Raw genomic sequence first — 21,252 nt, 5'->3', positions numbered from 1 at the left:
TTTAGCCTAGACTCTTCCGCCACAGCTGGCCACTTCTGCCTTTGGAAAGTGTTTCACAATGGCCCCTGTGTGTGAGGACAGCCCAGATCAGCTGAGGATGGAGAGGAGGGTGTGGGCTCACCAGTGACACACACCAGCACTCAGAGAGGAGGCGTGGGCTTAGCAGATGACCAGCACCCCATTCACACACAGAGAGTGCCTGAGTCTGCCGCCCTCATGACAGGTGAGTAGACCCCTCCGGGGTCATGGTCTTAAGGGGGTTGGGAGTGGGGAGAGTCAGGGAGGCAAAGGATGCCCCTTATACTCCATGGCTGTCCCGGTCTCAACTCAATTCTGGACACCACCCTGGGGTTGGGTTCTTTGCATCCCCACGAGCACAGCATCCCTTTTTTCAGTCCTCTGTGCATTTGGAGCTCCTCCAGGAGCTTATGCGGCAGATGGGAGGCAGGACTGAGGCCAAAGGGCACCCTTACTAGCATCAGTATGCCCTCCTCAGAGCCCAGCGTCCCCCTCTGCATCATCCGTGGCAGGAGAGGTCTGGATTGGGGAACCTCTGTGCTCACTCGAAACGAGAGTAATTCTGGAAACTGCTTCCCACACATCTTCTGCAATGTTTGGTCAAGGGGTGGAGGTGATGAACCCAAGCTGGGAGTCAAGGGCCCCTGTTCACTTAGGCCTTAATGACTCCGTTTTGCCAGACATAGGGGAGGAGGACAGATGGTGTTAGCCTGGGCCACCAGAAATAAGCCAGTCACTCATCATGGCTCACAGGGACCCTTTGCAGGTGACAGTGACCCTCAGAGTCTAAGCAGGCGCAGCTATGGCTCCATCTCCGGCCCACCCAGCTCAGAGCCACAGAAAGAGCCTCCCAGAGCAACCTACCTGAGTGAGAAGATCCTCATCCCAGAGACGGAACCGGTGGGAATGCTGGAAACTTCCTGGGGCCCCTCGGGATTGACAGGATGCTATGGGATCCCACAGGCTGGGGAGCAGGGCTCTCCTAAAGGCGGTGGGAAGACCCTCCTAGCTCTGAGCAGCAGCCATTGACAGTGGACACTGTACCTTTTCTGCTTCTGTCCTTAGCTCTTAGCTGGGGGTGACAAGGGGTTCGTTTTGTGTCTTTCTAAATGAATCCTAGCTTTCTTACGGAGGGAAAGGGGCCTACGGTGAGTTCAGGTTGGAGCCTGGAGCATTTGTTGAAGTACTTAAAGGAAAGGATGTGGAGGAGGGCATGTGGAGAAGTGAAGGAGCCTCCAGGCTGTCTTCTAGAATGTTGTCACCCTGCATTTCCAGAAGCCTTAGCAGATTCTCATGCCAGGCCAAGCCCTGGAACGGGGTGGGGAGACCTTAGGCTCAGTGGACAACAGGGAGGAGGGACTGTGGTTTGAGAAGGACTGGGGAACGAGGAACAAGGCCAGGCAGGCTCGGCGGCCCCAGGAAAGAACGCCTTTGGGCTCTGAGGATCTGCTGAGTCAGGGCGAGCAGGAGGCAGGCTGCTGGGGCGCCTGCGGGTTGCCGAATCTGACTGATGCAGAAAAGACATCCACTGTGACTCAGTAAATCCTGCTGCTTCCTCCTGCCCCACGCCCTCCACTGACTTCCAGGGTGGCAGCCGCAGCAATGGGGGAGTGGAGGGCAGAGCTGGCCAGCCTGGGCTGATGAGCCCAGAGGGGCTCAGCTGGGGGCTGGCCAAGGGCCCAGAGCTATGACCCTTATATCCAAGACCTCCTCACTGTCACTCCCATCTGCAGGGCACCTTCAGCCTGAGGAAGCTGTGGGCCTTCACGGGGCCTGGCTTCCTCATGAGCATCGCTTTCCTGGACCCTGGAAACATCGAGTCAGATCTTCAGGCTGGTGCCGTGGCAGGATTCAAAGTGATTGAGTCGGGGCACCACGGGGAGGAAGGGTGACCGGGAGAAGTGGGTGGAGACTCCCCAGCTTACCACATGGCCCCAGAGTGGCCCGCATGGCTGGTGTTTTGGGGAACGGGCTTTACGTTCAAACAGACCAGAAAAGGCTCCCCCGGGGCAGCCCCGCCAGAATGTGGGGTGTATGGGGGGAGGGTGTTGGTCTCACTCCACCTCCTTCACTCTCTCCCCAAGGAGCATCCTTGGTCAGAGGGTACTAGCAGCCAAGGCTTGTCCGACTCCCCCACCCCAACTGCCCCCCAAACTCCCTCCCCTCCCCTACGGGCCTCAGACTGAGGGCCTCTTCCTGCCTTCTCACAGCTGCTTTGGGTGCTGCTGTGGGCCACAGTGTTGGGCTTGCTCTGCCAGCGGCTTGCGGCTCGGCTGGGTGTGGTGACAGGCAAGGACTTGGGCGAGGTCTGCCACCTTTACTACCCTAAGGTGAGCTTGGTGAGCCTGGATGGGGAGCACCCACAGACCTACAGATTCCAAACCCCAAACAGCTATTTACAGCCTCTACTAGCGAATGAATAAATAAATCATCTCAAGTCAGGGGTCACAAGTCCATTTGATAGATGAGAAGACCGAGGCTCAAACGAACAGTACACAGACTGAGAGGGATGTGAGAGATTACCTGCTCATTTTGCGAGAGAGGAAATCAAAATCTGGGGAAGTGACTTGCCCTGGGTGCAAAATAAGGAGGCAATTGCTTGGGAAGGTCACTGGCAGGGGTAGGCACTGGGGACTTGGCTGTTGTCCGTGTCCAAGCAGGAAAAGAGAAACCTTGCCACCAGGGATGTAATGCAGGGACGCAGCCCCAAAGGTGATGGAAGGCCTGGAGGAACAAGGGAAGGAGGTGTTCATCCAAGGTTAGAAAGCTGCTGGGCAGCAGCACAAGAGCCATCATTTGCTGCCAAGCTTCTAGAAGCTTGGCCACCACTGTCAAAATGGCCACCAGTGCTGGTGGAGCCCAGGAAGCCTGGTGCCTTTGACGATGCCAGTGCCAGAAACACCACTAGAAGTGGGGGAAGAATGATCTCTCCCTGCCTCTTAAGTCTTGGTTTTTTTTTTAATTTCTTAAAGTTTTTTATTTATTTTTGAGAGAGAGAGACACACAGAGCATGAGCGGGGTAGGGTCAGAGAGAGAGAGACAGAGATCAAAAGCAGGCTCCAGGCTCCAAGCTGTAAGCACAGAGCCTGAGGCAGGGCTCGAACCCACGAACTGTGAGATCATGACCTGAGCTCAAGTCGGCTGCCCAAACAACTGAGCCACCCAAGCACCCCTCTCTCTGCCTCTTAATCTCCCTTAATTGTTTTCTACAAAACCTAACTGGAAGCAAGCTGGTGAGGCTGACAAACAGAGATTATGCCGAGTATGGCAATATTCGGGGCATCAACATAGAACAGTGTCTGGCCCAGCCTGGGTGCAGAGCTCTCTCCTCCCCCTAGGTGCCCCGCACCCTCCTCTGGCTGACCATCGAGCTAGCCATCGTGGGCTCGGACATGCAGGAGGTCATCGGCACGGCGATCGCCTTCAATCTGCTGTCAGCTGGACGGTACTGCGGCCTTCTGCTCCTTCTTCCCCAGGCCTTGTCCTTCCCACTGTCCCTCTCACCCCGCAGTCCCCTCTGACTTTAGAGCTGTTGCTCAATCCGCCTGATGGGGAACAGAGACCCAGAAATGGAAAGTGATGTGGGTCACTGTGCAGACTTCAGGACTGCAGCCCGGAGCTCCCTGCCATGCTGGTCCCTCACCAGCGTGTAGTGCCATTTTCCTACCTTCAGCACACCCCACCCCCTCTGCCTTAGCTGCCTGGGGCCACTTGGGTCCCTGCCCCCAGAAGTCCAGATTCCGCAGTCTGAAGCCCTAAGGTTGGGCTGACCCCGGCCACTCTGGTTTCAGAATCCCGCTCTGGGGCGGAGTCCTCATCACCATCGTGGACACTTTCTTCTTCCTCTTCCTTGACAACTACGGTGGGTGCGCCCCTCTTCTCCTGAGGGACTGGGTTGGGGGAACAAGTGAATAAAGAAACCAGGCACCGCTGTACTGAGTGAAGGGCTCCCAGGTCCCTCGCTCTGGCCGTGTGGCCCTGAGCAAGTCACTTAGACTTCTGTTTCTTCATCTGTAAGTGGGGATGGTAATAGCACAAACCTCACCGGCTGTGGTGAGAACTCACTGAAGTAAAATATATTAAGCGCTTGGCACAGTGCCTGGAACTGCGCGCACGGTACTAGCCATCAATAATTGTTTATGTTACAGTTTTTGACGTTGTTGTTCCCCTTTGCTTTCCCCCCTAGGGTTGCGGAAGCTGGAAGCCTTTTTTGGATTCCTTATTACAGTTATGGCCTTGACCTTTGGCTATGAGGTGGGAACCCAAAGCCGCAACACCCTCCCCCAAAAGCGATTCCTAGGGGCGGAGTCTGAAAGGAGGGGCACAGAGAAGGGGGTGCAGCCTTTAGCCACGCCCCCGAGCGGCCAGGGCCTTGGCGATGGCGGGAACGCTGCACACGCGGCATGACCTGACGAGGCTCCTCCCCACAGTACGTGGTGGCTCGTCCAGCCCAGCTGGCGCTTCTCCGGGACCTGCTCCTGCCCTCATGCTCTGGCTGTGGCAGCCCAGAGCTGCTGCAGGCCGTGGGCATCGTTGGCGCCATCATCATGCCCCACAACATCTACCTGCACTCGGCCCTAGTCAAGGTGAGCAGGGGGAAGGTGAGAAGAGATGCCTGCTCCCTTCTGCCACGCTCTGGTGGCCTCCAGCCTGAAGCCCGGCCTCTGTGGCACCTCCCATCCCCATTTAGGCGGTAAGGGAATCATTCATTCTCTAAGAGTAGAGCGTCTACTGTGTGCTGGGAAAGGAAGTCAGTGATGAAAAGGCAGCAAGTCATCTGCTTTTCTAGGGCCTGCATATTTAGTGGAGGAGAGAGACCATAAGCAAGTAAGCAGATAAAGGAAAGAATTATGGGGGCCCTGGATGGCTCAGCCCCTTAAAAATCTGACTCTTGATCTTGGCTGGGGTCATGATGCCATGGTTTGTGAATTCCAACCCCACCCCCGGCTCTGTCCTGACAGCACGGAGCCTGCTTGGGATTCTCTCCCTGTCCCTTTGCCTCTCCCCCGTTTGTGGGCTTGCTCTCCCCCCAAAAAGGAACTAATTTAAAACTAAAAAATTTAAGAATTTTAAAAGGGGAAAATTATAACTTGTGAAAGGTGCTTTAAAAGAAAGGAAACAGAGAAGTATGATAGAGAAAGACTAACGAAGGGCTCCTTTAGCGGAGGTTGTCGGGAAAGGCCTTTCTAAGGAGGTAACCTTTGAGACTTGAAGGATGCGAAGGAAGATCAGAGGAGAAGATATCCCAAACACTGGGAATGGCAAGTGCAAAGGCCCTGAGGTGAAAATAAACTGGGCATGCAGGAAGGGTGTCAGCTGACCAAGGCGTGTCCGAAACTGCCATGGAGAGGGCTTTAGAAAGAACTGGGGTTTGGAGGGAACACTGGTAGAGGCGTGACAGGGGAGAATGTTGGGGTAGCTATGAGGAACTTTGGCTTTTTCCCTCCCCTCTGACCTTCGTAGTCTCGAGAGATAGACCGGTCCCGCCGGGGGGACATTCGCGAAGCGAACATGTACTTCCTGATTGAGGCCACCATCGCCCTGTCTGTCTCCTTCTTCATCAATCTCTTTGTCGTAGCAGTCTTCGGGCAGGCCTTCTACCAGCAAACCAACGAGGCTGCGGTGAGACACCCCCCCACACACACACGTGCCCTGCAGGCTTTGCTGGGGATCCCAGACAATGCATCTAAGCCCCTGAGTGTCTGTCTGCACTTGCACGCTGGTAGGGGAGGGAGTCCGTGACCTGGCCTCTGGCTGAGACCCTTTCCCCACCCTGCTGGGGAGTCACAGCTCCCCCCTTCCCTAGGTGGGCTCTTAGAGAGTCATACCCACCCTAGGGACTGCAAGGTACAGACAATCAAGGGAGGTGACTGGGAGGAAGGAGCTGAGTCTTGGAAGACCCAGCCTTCCAGGCGCTCCTCGAAGGATGGACAGGATTTGTCCAGCAATCTGCAGGCAGGGCGTTCTGGGAGTAGGTGCCTGCCTGAGCATGAATGAGCAGGATGTTGGGAATTCTTCTCTGAGTCCTCTCTCTTGACAATCCTCATTCAGCAAATATTTACTGAGGATTTTGTTATGTATCGGGCAGTGCCTAGACACTGGGGGTAGAGCAGTCAATGATACAAAGCTCCTCCCTGGCTCTCTGGGGTTTGGAACCTGTGCCTGTCTCCTTTCTGAGTGGGTCCCTCTCTAGTGGCTCTAACAGCTGCTAGCCAGTGGTGAGTGCTTACTGAACGCTGAGCACTGCAGGGGTGGACTGGCCAAGCCTCTTGGGACTTGGGCACGGCCACTGCCTTGCTATGTGGCCTTAAAGACCAGGCCAGTCTCAGAGTTGTGGGAAGTACGTCCAGTGTAAGGGAGAGGAGACTGGAGCCGCTGGACTCACTGCTAGCCAAGTGTCTCTTTGTGGTAATGCCAGCCCTTCCAAATGCAACAGGACATTGGAAACTGGATTCCTGTGTGAATTCTTTTCAATTTTAGATGTCGGCAACAAATTCACATTAAAGAGAAAAAACATTTGTTAGTCAAACAAATATATATCCGGCCAGATTCAGCCCTCGGGTCACCAGTTTTCAACTCCTGGTCAAGACGGGGGCAGTCTGATTTTCTGAAACTATGCACTTCACATCTCCCTCCTACTGTCCTGGTGCCCACAGTTCAACGTCTGTGCCAACAGCAGCCTCCACGACTACGCCAAGATCTTCCCCAAGAACAACCTTACAGTGGAGGTGGACATTTACCAAGGAGTAAGCGACAGGCGGGGGAGGGGGGGGCAGGCAAGGAATGTAAGGATTCCTCCGGCCTCGGCGCCACGCCCACCAAGGGGGCGGAGCCTTGCGGGGGGCGGTACCACGGGCCTAACCACACCCCACCCTGCAGGGCGTGATCCTGGGCTGCCTCTTCGGCCCCGCTGCTCTCTACATCTGGGCGGTGGGTCTCCTAGCGGCGGGACAGAGCTCCACCATGACCGGCACCTACGCGGGACAGTTTGTGATGGAGGTGGGGTCTGGGGAGCGGGCCGGGGAGGCCCAGGGGTCCGAGGTCAACAGACACACCACTTGGGCTCAGAGACCGGCCTCATTGATCGTTAAAGCAGCCCAGAGGGCAATATTGTAAACCCTGCTTTGCAGATGAGAAAGCAGATGCGGAGAGGTGAAGAGACTGGCTCAAGGCAGCAGACCCAACACTAACAGGAGCGACCTCCCCAAAAGTTTAGTCTTAAGCATTAAGCTGCGGGGGTAACCCCCCATTTCTCCTCACCCATCCTCTCTCCACCAACTAGGGTCAGAGCCTCCCCCATTTCAGAGATGGAAAAACAAAGCGTTCCCCCTGGTGCCACATGGACCGAGGGACGACAGAGGATCCCTCCTCTGGAATCCCTAGTCCTGCACCCACCAGCAAAATCCCCACTCCACACCGCAGGGCTTCCTGAAGCTGCGGTGGTCACGCTTTGCCCGTGTGCTCCTCACTCGCTCCTGCGCCATCCTGCCCACTGTGCTCGTGGCGGTCTTCAGGGACCTGAAAGACCTGTCTGGACTCAACGACCTGCTTAATGTGCTGCAGAGCCTGCTGGTGAGCCTGTGCCACCTCCCCCAACCCAGGAACAGTCCTTCCTTCCCCATCCCCCAGCACCTTCCCACTATTCTAAACTCACTTGCCCATAAGGTTCACATAATCCCCATAGACCTCCCAGGGGGTAGGACCCATCATTGTCCCCATTGCTCAGATCAGAAGATGGATGTACATAGTTAAGGATCAGTGGCAGAGCTGAGACTCAAACTCAGGCAGTCTGGGACCGGAGCCTCCACACACTTTCTCCTGCTTTGGAGCCTCAACTCTGGAAGACTTAGAGGTGGAGAAACCTCCAAGTGATTATTGATTAGGAGACATGTCCGGGTCACACAGGAGATGAATGGAGCCCTGCCCCACTCCTCCCTTCCTTACTGTGTTGTGAGGGCCAGGACCCTCAGCCCCATCCTCCTGCTTCTCCTCAGCTTCCCTTTGCTGTGCTGCCCATCCTTACGTTCACCAGCATGCCAGCCCTCATGCAGGAGTTTGCCAACGGCCGGTGAGTACCCCCCACCCAAACACCATGCTTTCAATTCTGCATTTGATCCTCAAAACCACTGAGAGGTACGAATTACCATTATCCAGATAAGCTCATAAAGGTTAAAGAAGCTGGGTAGGCTCACATAGCTCGCAAGTGTGGGGAACTAGGACTGGAACCTGGACTCTGAGCTCCTCACTCTCATCTCAGACTCTGCTCTCGCTGGATCCTGGCAGTGTGGAGCCTGGAGGGCCCAGTAGACAGTAGTGGGCAAGGGGTCTGGTCCAGGCAAAATAAGTGGCTTTGTGCATCCCCTCGCTCTTCCCACCCCAGCTCCAGGCTGGCTTTGGGGGGTGGAGAGAAGGAGGAGATGCAGCCCATCCTGAGCCTCCCCCCTTTCCCTCAGGCTGAGCAAGGCCATCACGTCTTCCATCATGGCGCTGGTCTGTGCCATCAACCTCTACTTTGTGATCATCTACCTGCCCAGCCTCCCTCACCCTGCCTACTTCATCCTTGTAGCCCTGCTGGCTGCAGTTTACTTGGGCCTCACCATCTACCTGGTACTGTAGGGTCAGAGGGTGCCTTGGGGATGAGGGAGGCAAGGAAAGGAGGCAACATTGGAAGGCACTGGGGGGAAGGGAATGCATGGGAGGCCGGAGGCTTCCCCAGAGATCTTATTCTCTCCCAGACTCAATGTCTTCCCTCCTCCAGGTCTGGACCTGTTTCCTTGCCCATGGAGTCACCGTCCTGGCCCACAGCTCCCATCAACACTTCTTGTATGGGCTCCCTGAAGAGGAGGAGAAGGGGAGGATCTCTGGATGATCTCCCACCCAGGACCTGGCTGGTGGGGGTGTGTGTGGAATGAGTGGGGCAGATGGGTCTGCGGGGGGGGGGGGGGGGGGGGGGGGGGGGGGGGGGGGGGGGGGGGGGGGGGGGGGGGGGGGGGGGGGGGGGGGGCGTGGAGGCAGGCCAACCAAGCTTCCATAGAGACTTGCTGTTTCCCAGCTTGGAGAAGTGACTAACCTCTAGTCTCAGTGTTCTCATCTGTAGAATGAGGACAACACCAACCTTGCAATGGATGTGAAGCACTTTAAAGATCCATGGCACTTGGGACTTAAAAATAACAGTAATTCCCAAACTATTTATTGAGGGCCTATAGGAGTGACCTGACAGGCGGACCCAGTTGGGTGTGGGATAGGCTCCAAACTGGCACTTGAGATAGTCTGATTATTTTGATGAATGCTCAACAAATACCAGTCCATTTCTCATCCAAAAGCCCAGGAAAGCAGAAACAAGGAAAGGACAAAATCCTTGGACCACTAGAAGAGCCCCCCTACTCCTATATCAGTTCTTAGAGTAGCCTCAAACTAACCCACTTTCCTGGCAGTAAAACCGAGGGGCAGATTTCTCCTCTTCAGCGCCAGGTCATGGAACCCAAGAGCCATGCCTCCGAGGCCCAATTCATTTGCCATCTCCCTAAGGGACTGGGCGGCCCAGACTCCCACGCCGCATACTTACCGCTCCCAGGGCGCTGACTCCCCCTAGGGGCAGGGACGGTCCCGCGCGCCCTCACTCCCTCTAGGCCAAAGAGGAGGCGGCGAGTGCTACGACCTCGAGCCCTGGGGCCTCAGAAGGTGGGGGCAGGCTGAGGGTGGTGGGGAGTTGTGTGGGCGGGAAACCCCCTTGGCATCTGGGAGCCGCCCGGCACCCCTTCGCCCAATGCAGAGGTTGCACTTTACAGACGCTCCCTGGGCTGTTTCTAGGCTCCCCCAAGTCCCTCCTCCGGCCTCTTCGGGTCCCCCGGACCCCGGCCTTGGAGCTGCGGAGAGCGGTGACCAGAAGGGGCCCCCAGGCCTTTGCCCTGGGTTGAGCCTAGAGGGGGTTTTGTGCTTGGAAGCACCCTCGATTGCCCAGGGATCCAGCGGGGCAAGCTCCGCGCTCAGGCTGAGGCGCTTGTTTATGAGAAGAATTTCCTCTTTCTTAAAAGGGCAATGATGCGAGTGGGGCCCTTAAGGAGGGACGGGATGGGACCGGTCTGGCCCTATCACAGAAACGGTGGGAGAGAAGGGTACCTGAGCTAGAAGGTCGTTGAATCCCCCTCCCTGGGCTTGGCCCTGGAGAAGATGGGACCCCGGCTAGCTGAAGAGGGAATTGGATGGGAGCCAGATAATGGAGAAAGGCATCTTACCTGCTCCTGTCCAGAGTCCTGGACGTGTCCCCCAACTGTACCTCTGCACACTCCAGTCAGTTCACTAGGTATTAATTGGGTGCCATCCCTACGCTAGACGGGCGAGCCAAGCAAGGTCCTGAATTAAAGATGTCAGCCTTCCAAGAGATCACACTCCAGTAGGGGGAGACAGGTAAATGATACAAACCACTGTACAGTGGGCGAAGGAACGAAGTGTGTGTCAGGTGCACCTGTGAAAGAGAAAAAGGAGAGGCAAGGGTCAGAGAAGGTAACTCCTGGACAGGATTTAGAAAGCTGAATAGGGGGGTGGGGGGGAGGTGCAGCCAGGGGAGAATGAACTTGCCAGGAGTGAGGGCAGGTGTGTGCAACCTTGTGGGGAGCTCTTGGAGCTTGTGGAGTTGGGAGGGGGGGTTGGGGGCTCCAGAAAAATGAGCAAGCTGGTCATCTGTATAGTTAAGTTTGGCACTTACAACCTGGGGGCAAGGAAGGAAGGGAGAGGAGAGGACCAAAGAGCCAGCTGCAGGGCTACCCTGGGCCTGGGCAAAAGGTTAGCAATGAGGTCAGGCCAAGGTCAGTCATTTCTGGGCTGGGAGGTCCTTACAAAGGGCCGCCCTCCACCCTCCTAGTAGCTTTGGTCTTCCCAGGGGGAGGGTGGGATGCTTCCTCAGCCCTTCAAGTGGGTAAGGACCCCTAATGGGTACTCTCCCTTTCTACACTGACCCCCTACTTCCCTTGCCTGGGTTGGGCTCTTACCAACCCCATCTGGCAGTTGAAGCTGAGGTGCTGAATAAAGAAGACACTTGGCCACAGTTGCCAAACAACCGAGCTGAGTGAGCTGAGTCCCCGTGTTTCTGGCCCACAGCCCCGATGATTTGATTCCTCCTGGGGAGCAAGGAGAAATAAACTGTGGATAAGGTGACCTGGGGCAGTGCAGTTAAGGGATGACAGCTGGGTGTGGACACCCACACACACAGGAAGGAAACCCAAAGAACCCACCGGACCCCCACAGAACACTTCCACCAGCTCCTCTGTCCTCACCGACCCCCAAGACCCTGCACTGTAGAGGGCCTCCTGACTCCTTCACTGGCCACCACCCTCCCTGGGGGAAGGAGCCTGGCACTGCGTTGGAAGGTCTCCCAGGGGAAAAGGCCTTGGACAGGGCTAGTGTTAGGGATGGGAGGTGACAGGAACAGGGGTGGCGGTGGGCAGCGACCCTGCCCGGTGCCCTATCCCTTCCTTCAGCCACTCTGACTTCTCAAGAATTCAGCCGGCCAGCTTCCAGCCCTCAGAGAGGGAGAAACGAAAGGACAGGAAGGCGAGCCGCCCTGCTCAGGCCAGTGGGTCACTCAGTCCTCCACCACACATTTCCTTTTGGGGTCAGTGCAAGCCGGGATCCGGAGACGAAAGCTGACATCCCGCCCCCCGGACCCAACCGAAGGGGAGGGGGTCTCCGCTCGGTGGCCGGATCCTGCCTCTACCTTCGGGGGAGAGCTGGGTCTGCTCCCTTCATTTCCCGGCGCCCAATTTTCTTATCTGTATAGCAGGAGAGGAAGAGGGTCGTTCTGAGGAGTGAGCAAGATTAAGTGGTGCAGCCAGAGCAAGACCCAAACGAAGCACTCGCCACACGTTGGCTATTATTTGCTTTAAATGCTACGATGGCGGCGGTGTGGGCGCTGAAAGGGAAGGAGGGGGGCCGTGGGGTCCAGCCCGGGGCGGGGGGTGGGGGTGGAGCGAGTCCCAGCCCGGGGCCACCTCCAGTCTCCCCTGTCGTGGGGCACAAAGCTGGCGCGCCTCCGGGCCGGCGCCGCTCTACTGCCCGGCCGCCCCGGCGCGGGGCCTCTTCCCTCCCCGCCTCCCCCCTCCAACCTCCCCCGCCCTGGGCCTGGAGGACGTGCGCCGCGCTCGCACCACGCGGCTGGACGGGACAGGACGCGCCCGCTCCGCCCCGCCACCGAGGCCCGCGGGGGAAGGAAGTGCTGAGGCGTGTTTGTCAAGTCTCGGCGTTATTATTATTTTTAAAACTGTGAACGCAAAATAGTAAGGACGAATGGAAAAAACTTCATAAACAGGAAAAACACACACAAAAACACCCGTAGACCTTGCGGCGCAGAACACGGGGGTTTCTCTCGTGAAGAATCCGCGTGGAAACGTGGCTCCCGGGCCAGCGGGTGTCTCTGTACACCCCAAACGGAATGGGGGTTTATAATCGTCCAAACAGTTGGTGTCTGTGGACTCCCACGGTCAGAAGTTGGGCCCTCAGGGATTGAGCGCCCACTGTGTACGCGCACCGCGTGACCCCCCCCCCCCCAATCATCACAGTGGCCGGCGTGGGAAGTAGAGGAAGGGTCTAGGAAGGCCTCTTGAAGAATGTGGCTTTTCGTTGAGGTCGGTGGAGTTTGGCTCCAGGAAGAGGCTGGAAACGCCTGCCAGGCAGAGGAAGCAGCGCAGTAGAGGGCCCTGAGGCACTTGGTGCCCTGGCGTAAGCACGGGATGGGGCTATCGGGCGAGATCAGGGGGCATTCTGGGGCAGGGAGTAGTAATTTTCCCGCCCTGCGGATCCGGATCACTTGGCCTGAAACTGCAGTGAGTGTTGACAGTTACAGTCCGGTCAAGAGCACAATTCTACGGATCTAGACAGCCGTTTGGGGCTGGCAGAGAGCCTTCACTCGCTCAGGACGTTACCACGAGGTGGCCCCTGCAGCCACTGAAAACCCATTTTGCAGACGGCATGGCGTTATTCCCGTTTCCCAGATGGGGAAATCAAGAAGCGGCTAGCGTCCAGCCCTAGAAAAGCGCCGAGGTGGAGTCGCGCTGCCCTCGGGCACTCCCCGGCGTGGGCGCTCGGGGTGTGTGGGGCGGGCCCTGGCCTGGGGCGCTCGGCTGTCTGGAACAGTGGGCCGGGTGCCGGTCCTGCCACGCAGCCGCAGAGGCTCGGCCCCGCGGGCGGGCGGCAGGAAAAGAGGCGACGCCCCCTGGAGCTCGGCAGGAACCCGGCCCGGCCCGCCTCCCAGCCAGCAGAGCCCCGCCGGCCCCAGCGGTGATGAAAGCGGCGGCCGAGTCCAGGTCACGCCGAAGCCGTTGCCCTTTTAAGGGGGAGCCTTGAAACAGCGCCCGGGTTCCATGTTTGCATCCGCCTCGCGGGGAGGAAACTCCATGTTGTAACAAAGTTTCCTCCGCGCCCCCTCCCTCCCCCTCCCCCTTAGAACCTGGCTCCCCTCCCCTCCGAAGCTCGCGGGGATCCCTCCCTCCCACCCCTCCCCTCCCCCCCGCGCCCCGATTCCGGCCCGAGCCGGGGGGGAGGCCGGGCGCCCGGGCCAGAGTCCGGCCGGAGCGGAGCGCGCCCGGCCCCATGGACAGCTCGGCCGTCATTACTCAGATCACCAAGGAGGAGGCGCGGGGCCCGCTACGGGGCAAAGGTACTGGGGCCGCGCGGAGGGGGCTGCAGCCGGGCGCCGCGGGAGAGGAGGAGAGGAGGAGGCCGAGACCTATCGGGGCAGTTGCCGCCGCTGCCGCGGGCGCCCGCCACTGCGGAGCTCTGAGCTCCTAACCCGAGAAGGAGCGGGGAAAGAGTTTGAACTAGCTGAGGCTCAGAGGCGCGGGGCGGGGCCTGGAGCCACTGGGGCACTCCCGAGTGCTCGAGGTGAGGAAACTGAGGCAGAGGTTGAGAGTGGGTTCCTTCTTGGTCTCCTGGGCTGGCAAAGCGTATAGCCCGACAGTCGCCCCCTCCCCCCATTGGCGCCTATGAAGCTGAGAGATTGGGGGGGGGCGGTTGAAGAGGGCGCCTTCAGGCCACCCGCTGAGGCTCCGCCCCGGGCCGCGATCCGGTCGGGTCGCCGGAGGGGGCGCCGAGGTGACAGCGGGCCGGGCTCGGGAGGGTTGGAGGGATCTCCCGCCAATACACAGCTACGATCCCAACAAACTTCCGAGTCACGCATGGAAGCACTGAGCCTCTCAGAGGTGTAGAGTGGGGCAGCCACTTCTAAGGGTCGCTAGCGCGCCCGCGGGGTGTCTCCTGCGTCGGGCCGCGCACAAGGCGCCGGGGCTGCAAGCCCTTTGGCGCTGGGCCTGTGCACACACGCACCGACCCGGTAAGCTGTGCCGCCCGCCTAGGCCGGGCGCCTAGGGGCAGGAGGGTCTAGGCGGGGGGGGGAGGGTCTGCCCCTCCCAGTCCGGTGTTGACCTCAGAGGCTAGGGAGTTCCTCCAGGTCTGCCCAGTCTTGGCCAGGTCCTAGCTCCGTCCGAAGGCAGGGGACCCGGTAGAGGGGCGTGGAGGGTGGGCCTGTCAATCAGGCGGCGGATGCCCAGCTCCAGGTCGGAGGTCTGGGCGGGGCGAGGTCGGAGGAGGCGGGGCCGGCAGATGGCTGCGGGACACTAGTTCCAGCCAGGCTCCCACTCCCAGCCTCTGGGCCCAGCCTTAGTGAGGACTTTGGACCCACGTGGGCGGAAAGGATGGGAGGAGGGCGAGAATGGACAGCAGGGCCCCAGGCCCCAGCCCTCCTTGGTTAGGGGTGACGGAGCAGGGGCTGCTCAGGTAAGGTGGGTGTGTGGAAGCGCCCCCAGTAGGGCTGATCCCCCAGTAGGGCTGATCTCCCAGTAATGATGAAGGCTGGGAGGAAAAGAGAAAGCACTCTCTATAGGCCCCTTCCAGCCAGCCCACTTCCTAATGAGGGTAACTTTGTGCCCTCACTAGGAGGACTTCGGGTGCCACAAGGGTGACAGGAGAGCCCTCCCCGTGTCAGGAGGGCCACGGTAGTGTGTCTCCTTCAGTGAAGGAGGCGTGGCCAGACCCTCTCACCCAGGGGTTCGCACCTGGGTACCTCACCGGACTCTGCAGGTTAGAGTGCACACCCCACTTTGCGCCTTCCTGCTACAGGCGACCAGAAGTCAGCAGCTTCTCAGAAGCCCCGGAGCCGGGGCATCCTCCATTCACTCTTCTGCTGCGTCTGCCGGGACGATGGGGACGCCCTGCCTGCCCACAGTGGGGCACCCCTGCTGGTGGAGGAGAATGGAGCTGTCCCCAAGGTGCGTGGTGGCCAGGGGGGAGTGGCAGGGGCACCCCTGGGCTTGGCCTGGAGGATGTTTAGGGAAAGGGGCTTCTCATGACCCATCTGCAGGCCTTGGAAGGTACGGAAGAGGGTGGAGCCCCTCACCAGGCCCGCCACCCTCCCTCCCAGGTCCCTCCAGGGCCCCTCCCAGCTGGGCCCTGAATAGCCCAAGACTGCCACCCAAGTGAGGGCCCCTCAGCCAAGGTAACTCTGTAAGGTGGGAGTTTGGTGTCCCAGGTGGGGAAGTGAGGTCCAGAGCTGGGCAGCCTGCCCCAGGCTCCAGTTGGCAGTAGTGAAGCTGGGAAAGGGGTGGTCTCTCTCTGCTATCCATGTGCCTCCCCAGGTAGAGGGCTGGGAGAAGGAAGACCTGCTTAGGAGAAATGACTGGGGTTTAAGAGAGGTACCCCCAATTACCTCGCCCGTCCCTGCAGCAGACCCCAGTTCAGTACCTGCTCCCAGAAGCCAAGGCCCAGGACGCGGACAAGATCTGTGTGGTCATCGACCTGGATGAGACCCTGGTGCACAGCTCCTTCAAGGTAGGCCCTGCCCAGCAGCCCTCAGCCTGGGTCTCTGAGGGGGTCTGCCCTGGACTGGGGGATGGTCTCTGTGGGCCCCGCCCCAGCAGTTCCTTTTCCCCCCCCACAGCCAGTGAACAACGCCGACTTCATCATCCCTGTGGAGATTGATGGGGTGGTCCACCAGGTGAGGGGATGGGTGTGGGGGGGAGGCGGGAGGCTTGGCATCTGCCTTCCAGACCCTAGGCTCCTCTCACTGAGAGCCCCAGGTGGGACTTTGATAGATGTGGAATGTAAGGCCCCAGAGGGTGTGTGACTTGCCCTGTGGGTCACACAGACCCTGAGGGACCTGGCCCAACTCCAAGGCCAGCAGGGAGGGGGTTCCTCCTCGGCTCCCCCTTGCCCCACCTTGCCCGGGACCCAGTTCAAGTAATTCAGGATAGGTTGTGTGTTGTCCAGCCTGTTCTCCATTACTTGGCTCGGGGGTCGGTGCCCTGCAACCTTGGGGTGAGGGGGCTGCCCCCAGGCTCCTACATTTGGCTGAGGCCGTAGTGGGGGAAGAACTGGGAATTAGGACTTGAAGCTAAAAGTTGGGGGTTCTTTCCGATCCTCTTCTGGAAGGAGAGTTGGAGGGGCTGGCTGGCCAAGTGGAGCCCACAGGCCCTGGGACCAGCCTCCCTGCTGTGCTCCTCTGCTCTTCCGTCTACCACCCCATCCCACCCCACCTCACCCCACCCTAGGCCATCTCGGCTGCTGGCCGCTGGCAGGCCTGCAGTCTCCTTACTGGCCCACCCCCTAGGTCTACGTGCTGAAGCGGCCCCATGTGGATGAGTTCCTGCAGCGAATGGGCGAGCTCTTTGAGTGTGTGCTGTTCACCGCCAGCCTCGCCAAGGTGAGTCCTCCCCACTCTCTGAAGGGCTCCTGGGGCCACCGGCCTCCCATTCGCCTCCAGCCTGCAGCTGGATCGACCTCCAGGTCACTCACCCGTGGCCCCAGATGACCCGTCTTCCGCTCCGTAGTATGCAGACCCAGTAGCTGATCTGCTGGACAAGTGGGGGGCCTTCCGGGCACGGCTGTTTCGTGAGTCCTGCGTCTTCCACCGGGGCAATTACGTGAAGGACCTGAGCCGGCTGGGCCGAGACCTGCGGCGGGTGCTCATCCTCGACAACTCGCCCGCCTCCTACGTCTTCCATCCAGACAACGCCGTGAGTGCTGGGCAGGACCGGGTTGGGGGCCGAGAGTCAAGGAAAGGGTCAGCCGTCAGGACCACGGGGGCCTCCCCATTCCCATGCCGGGTGCCGTCCAGGGCCTGGTGCTCTCCCAGTCCTCCTTCCTGCCCTCGGTGACCTGTGCCTGCCACCCACTCACCTCATCCACGCACTGCTGTGGCCTCTAGCGATCATTTAGTCCGTTTGCTTGTGCAAAGAGGGGCGCCCGGCCAGGCACCTGCCATGCACTGGAGCAGTTTCACACCTGCTGTCTGTGACCTGTGAGTGGGTCACGGAACTGATGTGGTGGCTCTTAGTGGGGATTTTTTAAAAAACAAAATAGAACCGAAAATAATGGAGTGTTTTGCACACAGTAAGATTAAGTGCCATTTCGTGAGACTTTCATTGCACCCGTAGATCCGCTGTGGGTACTGTCAGAAACATTTGAAAACCGCGGGGAAGGGGCTTCTGGGCGGACATCCTGTGCCCAGAGCCCCCGGCCCCCTCACCACCCCACATCCATCTGCCCAGGTACCAGTGGCTTCCTGGTTTGACAACATGAGTGACACAGAGCTCCACGACCTCCTGCCCTTCTTCGAGCAGCTCAGCCGTGTGGATGATGTGTACTCAGTGCTCAGGCAGCCGAGGCCCGGCAGCTAGTGAGGCGCCCTGGGGCCGGGACCTGCCCCTGGCCGGCGCCCACACCCCTCACACGTGGACTCTTCCTTAAGAAAACCTAGCGGCCACCTCAGCGACATGGGGAAGTGGGCCCTCCCCGCCTGCCTGGCCAGGCTGTGAAAGGGGCAGCAGGCTGCACCAAGGGCGATGAGCCCCTGGGTCCCTGTGTCCGTGCCTTAGAACCTCCTCCTTCTTCTTGGGGGACCTGTGGGGCCCTGCGTGCAGCTCCCCCTTTCTCTCTCTCTGCTGCCATGTTTCTCTGCTGCCAAATTGGGCCCCTTGGCCCTTTCTGGTTCTGCTTGGGGGAGGGGCAGGGTTCTTGCTGCCCCATCCCTTGGGCCCCCAGCCTGGGAACAGTGGACACCAAGTGCCTTGCATAGAGCCCTTTTCCCTGCCCTGTTTCTCCGGGGCCACAGTCAGGTCAACTCTTGCCTGGAACGGTCTCCGGATGGCTGCAGTCGAGCCAGGTCCTCCCTTGGGACTGATACAGACCCCACCAATCTCTGCCTAGAATGGCAGGGACGAAAGATCTGTTACCACTTGTGAAGGGGGCAGGGTGTGTGTCCTACGGGACCCCAGAGTCCAGCTGCTCTAGGCTCAGCAGCAGCTGAAGGCTGCTCTCCATGCCAAGACCTGACCCCTCACATCTGCCTTGACCACCCCCGAGGCCCTGGGGCTTGGCTCCCCAGCTCCTAGTGTGGGGGCATAGGCAAGACCCCTTTGTGGTGCATATAAATATGTATATGTGTATATAGAGTTTTAGGGGAAGGGGAGAGGGAAGGGCTGGGGTAAAGACACCCCTCCTTCACCCCTTTCCTGGACCCATAAATTGGGGGGAGGGAGGGAAAGGATTTTTACATTTTTTAAACTGCTATTTTCTGAATGAAATAGGCTGGGCCAAGAGGTCCCAAGCCCTGTCTTCTGTCCCTCACACCCTCTTTGCTCCAATTATTCATTCAAAACACATTAGCACCTTCTCTGTGCCCAGCTCTGTGCTAGGCCCACCAGCTGAGCGTGTGGGGGGTCTCTGCGCCTAATCAGTGCCTCCCCCACCCACTTCATACTTCACCGGTGCCTTTAGGAGAGCTGCAGGAGGTGGGACCCTTCTCCTGGGGCTTGGGGGTCTCCAGGAAGCCTGGCCACGCTGTCCCCCCTCCCCAGTGCCAACCCATCCCCTGTCCACCCCAGCCTCACCCCCTGCTGGCTGGGGGCAGCTCCCAGGATATCCTGACTTCCAGCTCTGACTTTATCTGGAACCTCTTCCCCCGAATGCTGAGCCTGGAGGTCAAGGCCTTGGGCTGTCCCCAAGGCCTAACGGTTAAGGGGACCCACGTAGCAGTGCCAACGGGGGTGTCAAGTGGAGATGTAATTGCCCCTCCGCTGCCCCCAGAGATCTGGGGGTGGGAGGGAAGACAAGGTTGGCCTGAATCGGATGACCTTCCCATTTAAGTGCCTTCTCTGCCTGAGAGCCCCACAATATGACAAGAACTAAAGAGAATGCCAGACCCCCCATCCTGCCTCTGTGGTCTTTGGGGGGACGTTGAAGCGGGGAGTTGTGTCCCAAGAAGCCACACTCTTCAGTAAATATTTTGGCGGTGGAGTGGGTGGAGGGCGGGGTTGCCCTAGGTTTCAGGACTTCACGAGTCCAAGTGCGAGGTTGGCGCAGGGTGGCGGGTGGATCCGAGCGCCTCGCTGTCCTATTTAATCATTCTACCTCTCTTAGTCTCTGTTACCTGACCTGCATAATGGAGAAATGCCCTCTTTGCAAGTTGGCGGAGGACTCGACAGTATTAAGCTGTAAAGCTGAGCAGCGTCCTTAGGGGAGGCCCCTGGAAGGTATTTGGAGGCGGGAGGGGTGTGGTCTCCGTGGCGGGGCCGATGGGAGGGGCTCCTGAGGCCCCAGAGCCGGGGGAGGGGTGAGTTCCTGCTAAGCCAAGTTCATCTCCAAACGGAAGAACTTTGGCCTTGACTGAGGCGGGCCTCCTAGGCTTCGCGAGGGGTGGGCCGGCGGACGCGTCTAGGTCTCTGGGGAGACGGTGGGCCAGGCGCTTGGTGTCTTGGACCTCCGCACCGCCTTCCCCCACCCGCCCCTCCGACGGCCTCTCAGCACCTACTAGCCGCGCCCTTGCAGGAGCCTCCGGCCCGCTTCCTGCCTCCGCCCCTCCGGCCTTGGCAGCACTTCCTTTGCAAAACTGGGCAGCCCCAGGCCCTGGCAGGAAGTGCCCTCCCGATCCGCCCTCTCCTGCTTCCCACGGCGGCCACTAGAGGCCTCTCTGGCCTCGCGGACGCCAGCCTGCCCCCTCCCCCGCCCCGGGGTCTGGAAGGATGGGGGCCAGCATCATTCACCCGTCACCCGAGGCTGGGGCAGCCTTCCCCCCAACATACACAGACACAATGGGAAGAAAGGAGATCTTCCCCCCTGAAAGTTGGTCCCTGCCGCCCCCCAGCTCTGCCTACCCTGTCCCCTCACGCCCCACCCCCACCCCCATACCTTGTGAATCCAGCCTCTAGTCGACCTCTTCCAGCCCCAGATGCTGATCTCCTCGAAGTCTCAGGGGGACCTGCAGACTCTTCTCAGACAGCGCTGGAAGAGAAGCCCGCAGCTCCACCAGCTCCACTCTGGCTGGGTGAATACCCAGCCCTCCCTGTCTCTGCCTTCCTCCTCCCCCGGGCACTGCTTGATTTCCTGCTCTCCCAGTAACCACAGGGTCCCCCACCCCCCAAGATTTGCATCCCTGGGGCTGTGACACGCCAGGGAGTCACCAGAGTTCCTAGCTTTGAATGAGACCACAGTCAGCCTCTCCCCACCACCACCACCTACACAGCTTCACCCACATAGAGTTCAACTCAACCACATGTATCCGCATTTCCAGTGTGCCAGGCACGGTGCCAGGGCCCAGGGACGCCCCATGACTGGGCCATGCCTCTGCTGTCAAGGAACTCACACCCTAGTGCAGAGAAAGACACCTGAGCAAACGATCTAAAACCTGAAAGGCTGCAGATGCACTGAGAGAGAACACGGAAGGTGGGGAGCACAGGGGACACCTCACCCCACCTGGGGTGGCCTGGGAGGTTTGGAAAGTGCTTCCTGCTGGCTTGTGTCTCAGAGGCGTTTGGGAAGGAGGAGCAGTTCAGGTAAAGGTGGCCTCAGCAAGGAGGTGCAACCCTGGAAGGAAGCAGAAGCATCGGGGGCCTGCCACTTCAGGGAGTGTGGGAAACGACCATTCCAATGGCCCACAAGGGAGGAAGGACAGGAAATGAAGCTGCAGACAGCAGGAGAGGCCAGATACTGCAGATCTTTGGGCAGTCCAAGGGAGTGGCCTTTTTCTTGCCAGCAGTGGGAGTCATTGAGGAACCCTGAACAGGAGGGAGGGCACAGTGTTCAAAGCCAGCAGCTGTACTGTGGAGCCTAACCCAGGGGTGCAGAGATAGGAGACCACAGCCATGGTCCTGAACACGGAGGGGGAAGCCTGCACTGACGCAGAGGCGGAGTAAAACAAGAGGACAGAAGGGATGGATGTGAGAGAGAAGAGAGAAACCTCCGGAAGCTATG

At 59.2% G+C, this 21,252-nt stretch overlaps 2 protein-coding genes across 7 annotated transcripts; both read left to right on the top strand.

Annotated features, from left to right (window-relative positions):
- Positions 1–8,953, top strand: SLC11A1 (solute carrier family 11 member 1). Of its 3 annotated transcripts, none has more exons than XM_029933837.1 (15): positions 6–223; positions 785–918; positions 1,752–1,874; positions 2,229–2,348; positions 3,357–3,463; positions 3,810–3,880; positions 4,205–4,272; positions 4,449–4,604; positions 5,482–5,640; positions 6,675–6,764; positions 6,898–7,017; positions 7,441–7,590; positions 8,013–8,086; positions 8,472–8,625; positions 8,777–8,953. In XM_029933837.1, exons 1-15 carry the CDS (start codon positions 217–219, stop codon positions 8,885–8,887), a joined length of 1,644 nt encoding a protein of 547 aa, XP_029789697.1. In that variant the 5' UTR covers positions 6–216; the 3' UTR covers positions 8,888–8,953. The 3 variants fall into 3 exon arrangements, with proteins under 3 accessions (XP_029789698.1, XP_029789697.1, XP_029789699.1); XM_029933839.1 differs by having other exon boundaries at positions 772–918; XM_029933838.1 differs by lacking the exon at positions 2,229–2,348 and having other exon boundaries at positions 1–223.
- Positions 8,954–8,998: 45 nt separating this feature from the next.
- CTDSP1 (CTD small phosphatase 1) lies at positions 8,999–19,211 on the top strand. Of its 4 annotated transcripts, none has more exons than XM_029933843.1 (7): positions 8,999–11,972; positions 15,127–15,275; positions 15,733–15,834; positions 15,944–16,000; positions 16,613–16,705; positions 16,833–17,018; positions 17,553–19,211. In XM_029933843.1, exons 1-7 carry the CDS (start codon positions 11,909–11,911, stop codon positions 17,679–17,681), a joined length of 780 nt encoding a protein of 259 aa, XP_029789703.1. In that variant the 5' UTR covers positions 8,999–11,908; the 3' UTR covers positions 17,682–19,211. The 4 variants fall into 4 exon arrangements, with proteins under 4 accessions (XP_029789703.1, XP_029789702.1, XP_029789700.1 ...); XM_029933842.1 differs by lacking the exon at positions 8,999–11,972 and adding an exon at positions 13,363–13,669 and having other exon boundaries at positions 15,730–15,834; XM_029933840.1 differs by lacking the exon at positions 8,999–11,972 and adding an exon at positions 13,501–13,669.
- Positions 19,212–21,252: the final 2,041 nt, after the last annotated feature.

This window comes from Suricata suricatta, chromosome 3, assembly GCF_006229205.1.
Source record: "Suricata suricatta isolate VVHF042 chromosome 3, meerkat_22Aug2017_6uvM2_HiC, whole genome shotgun sequence".
Classification (NCBI taxonomy): Eukaryota; Metazoa; Chordata; class Mammalia; order Carnivora; family Herpestidae; genus Suricata; species Suricata suricatta.
This window is presented reverse-complemented; position numbering and strand designations above follow the sequence as displayed.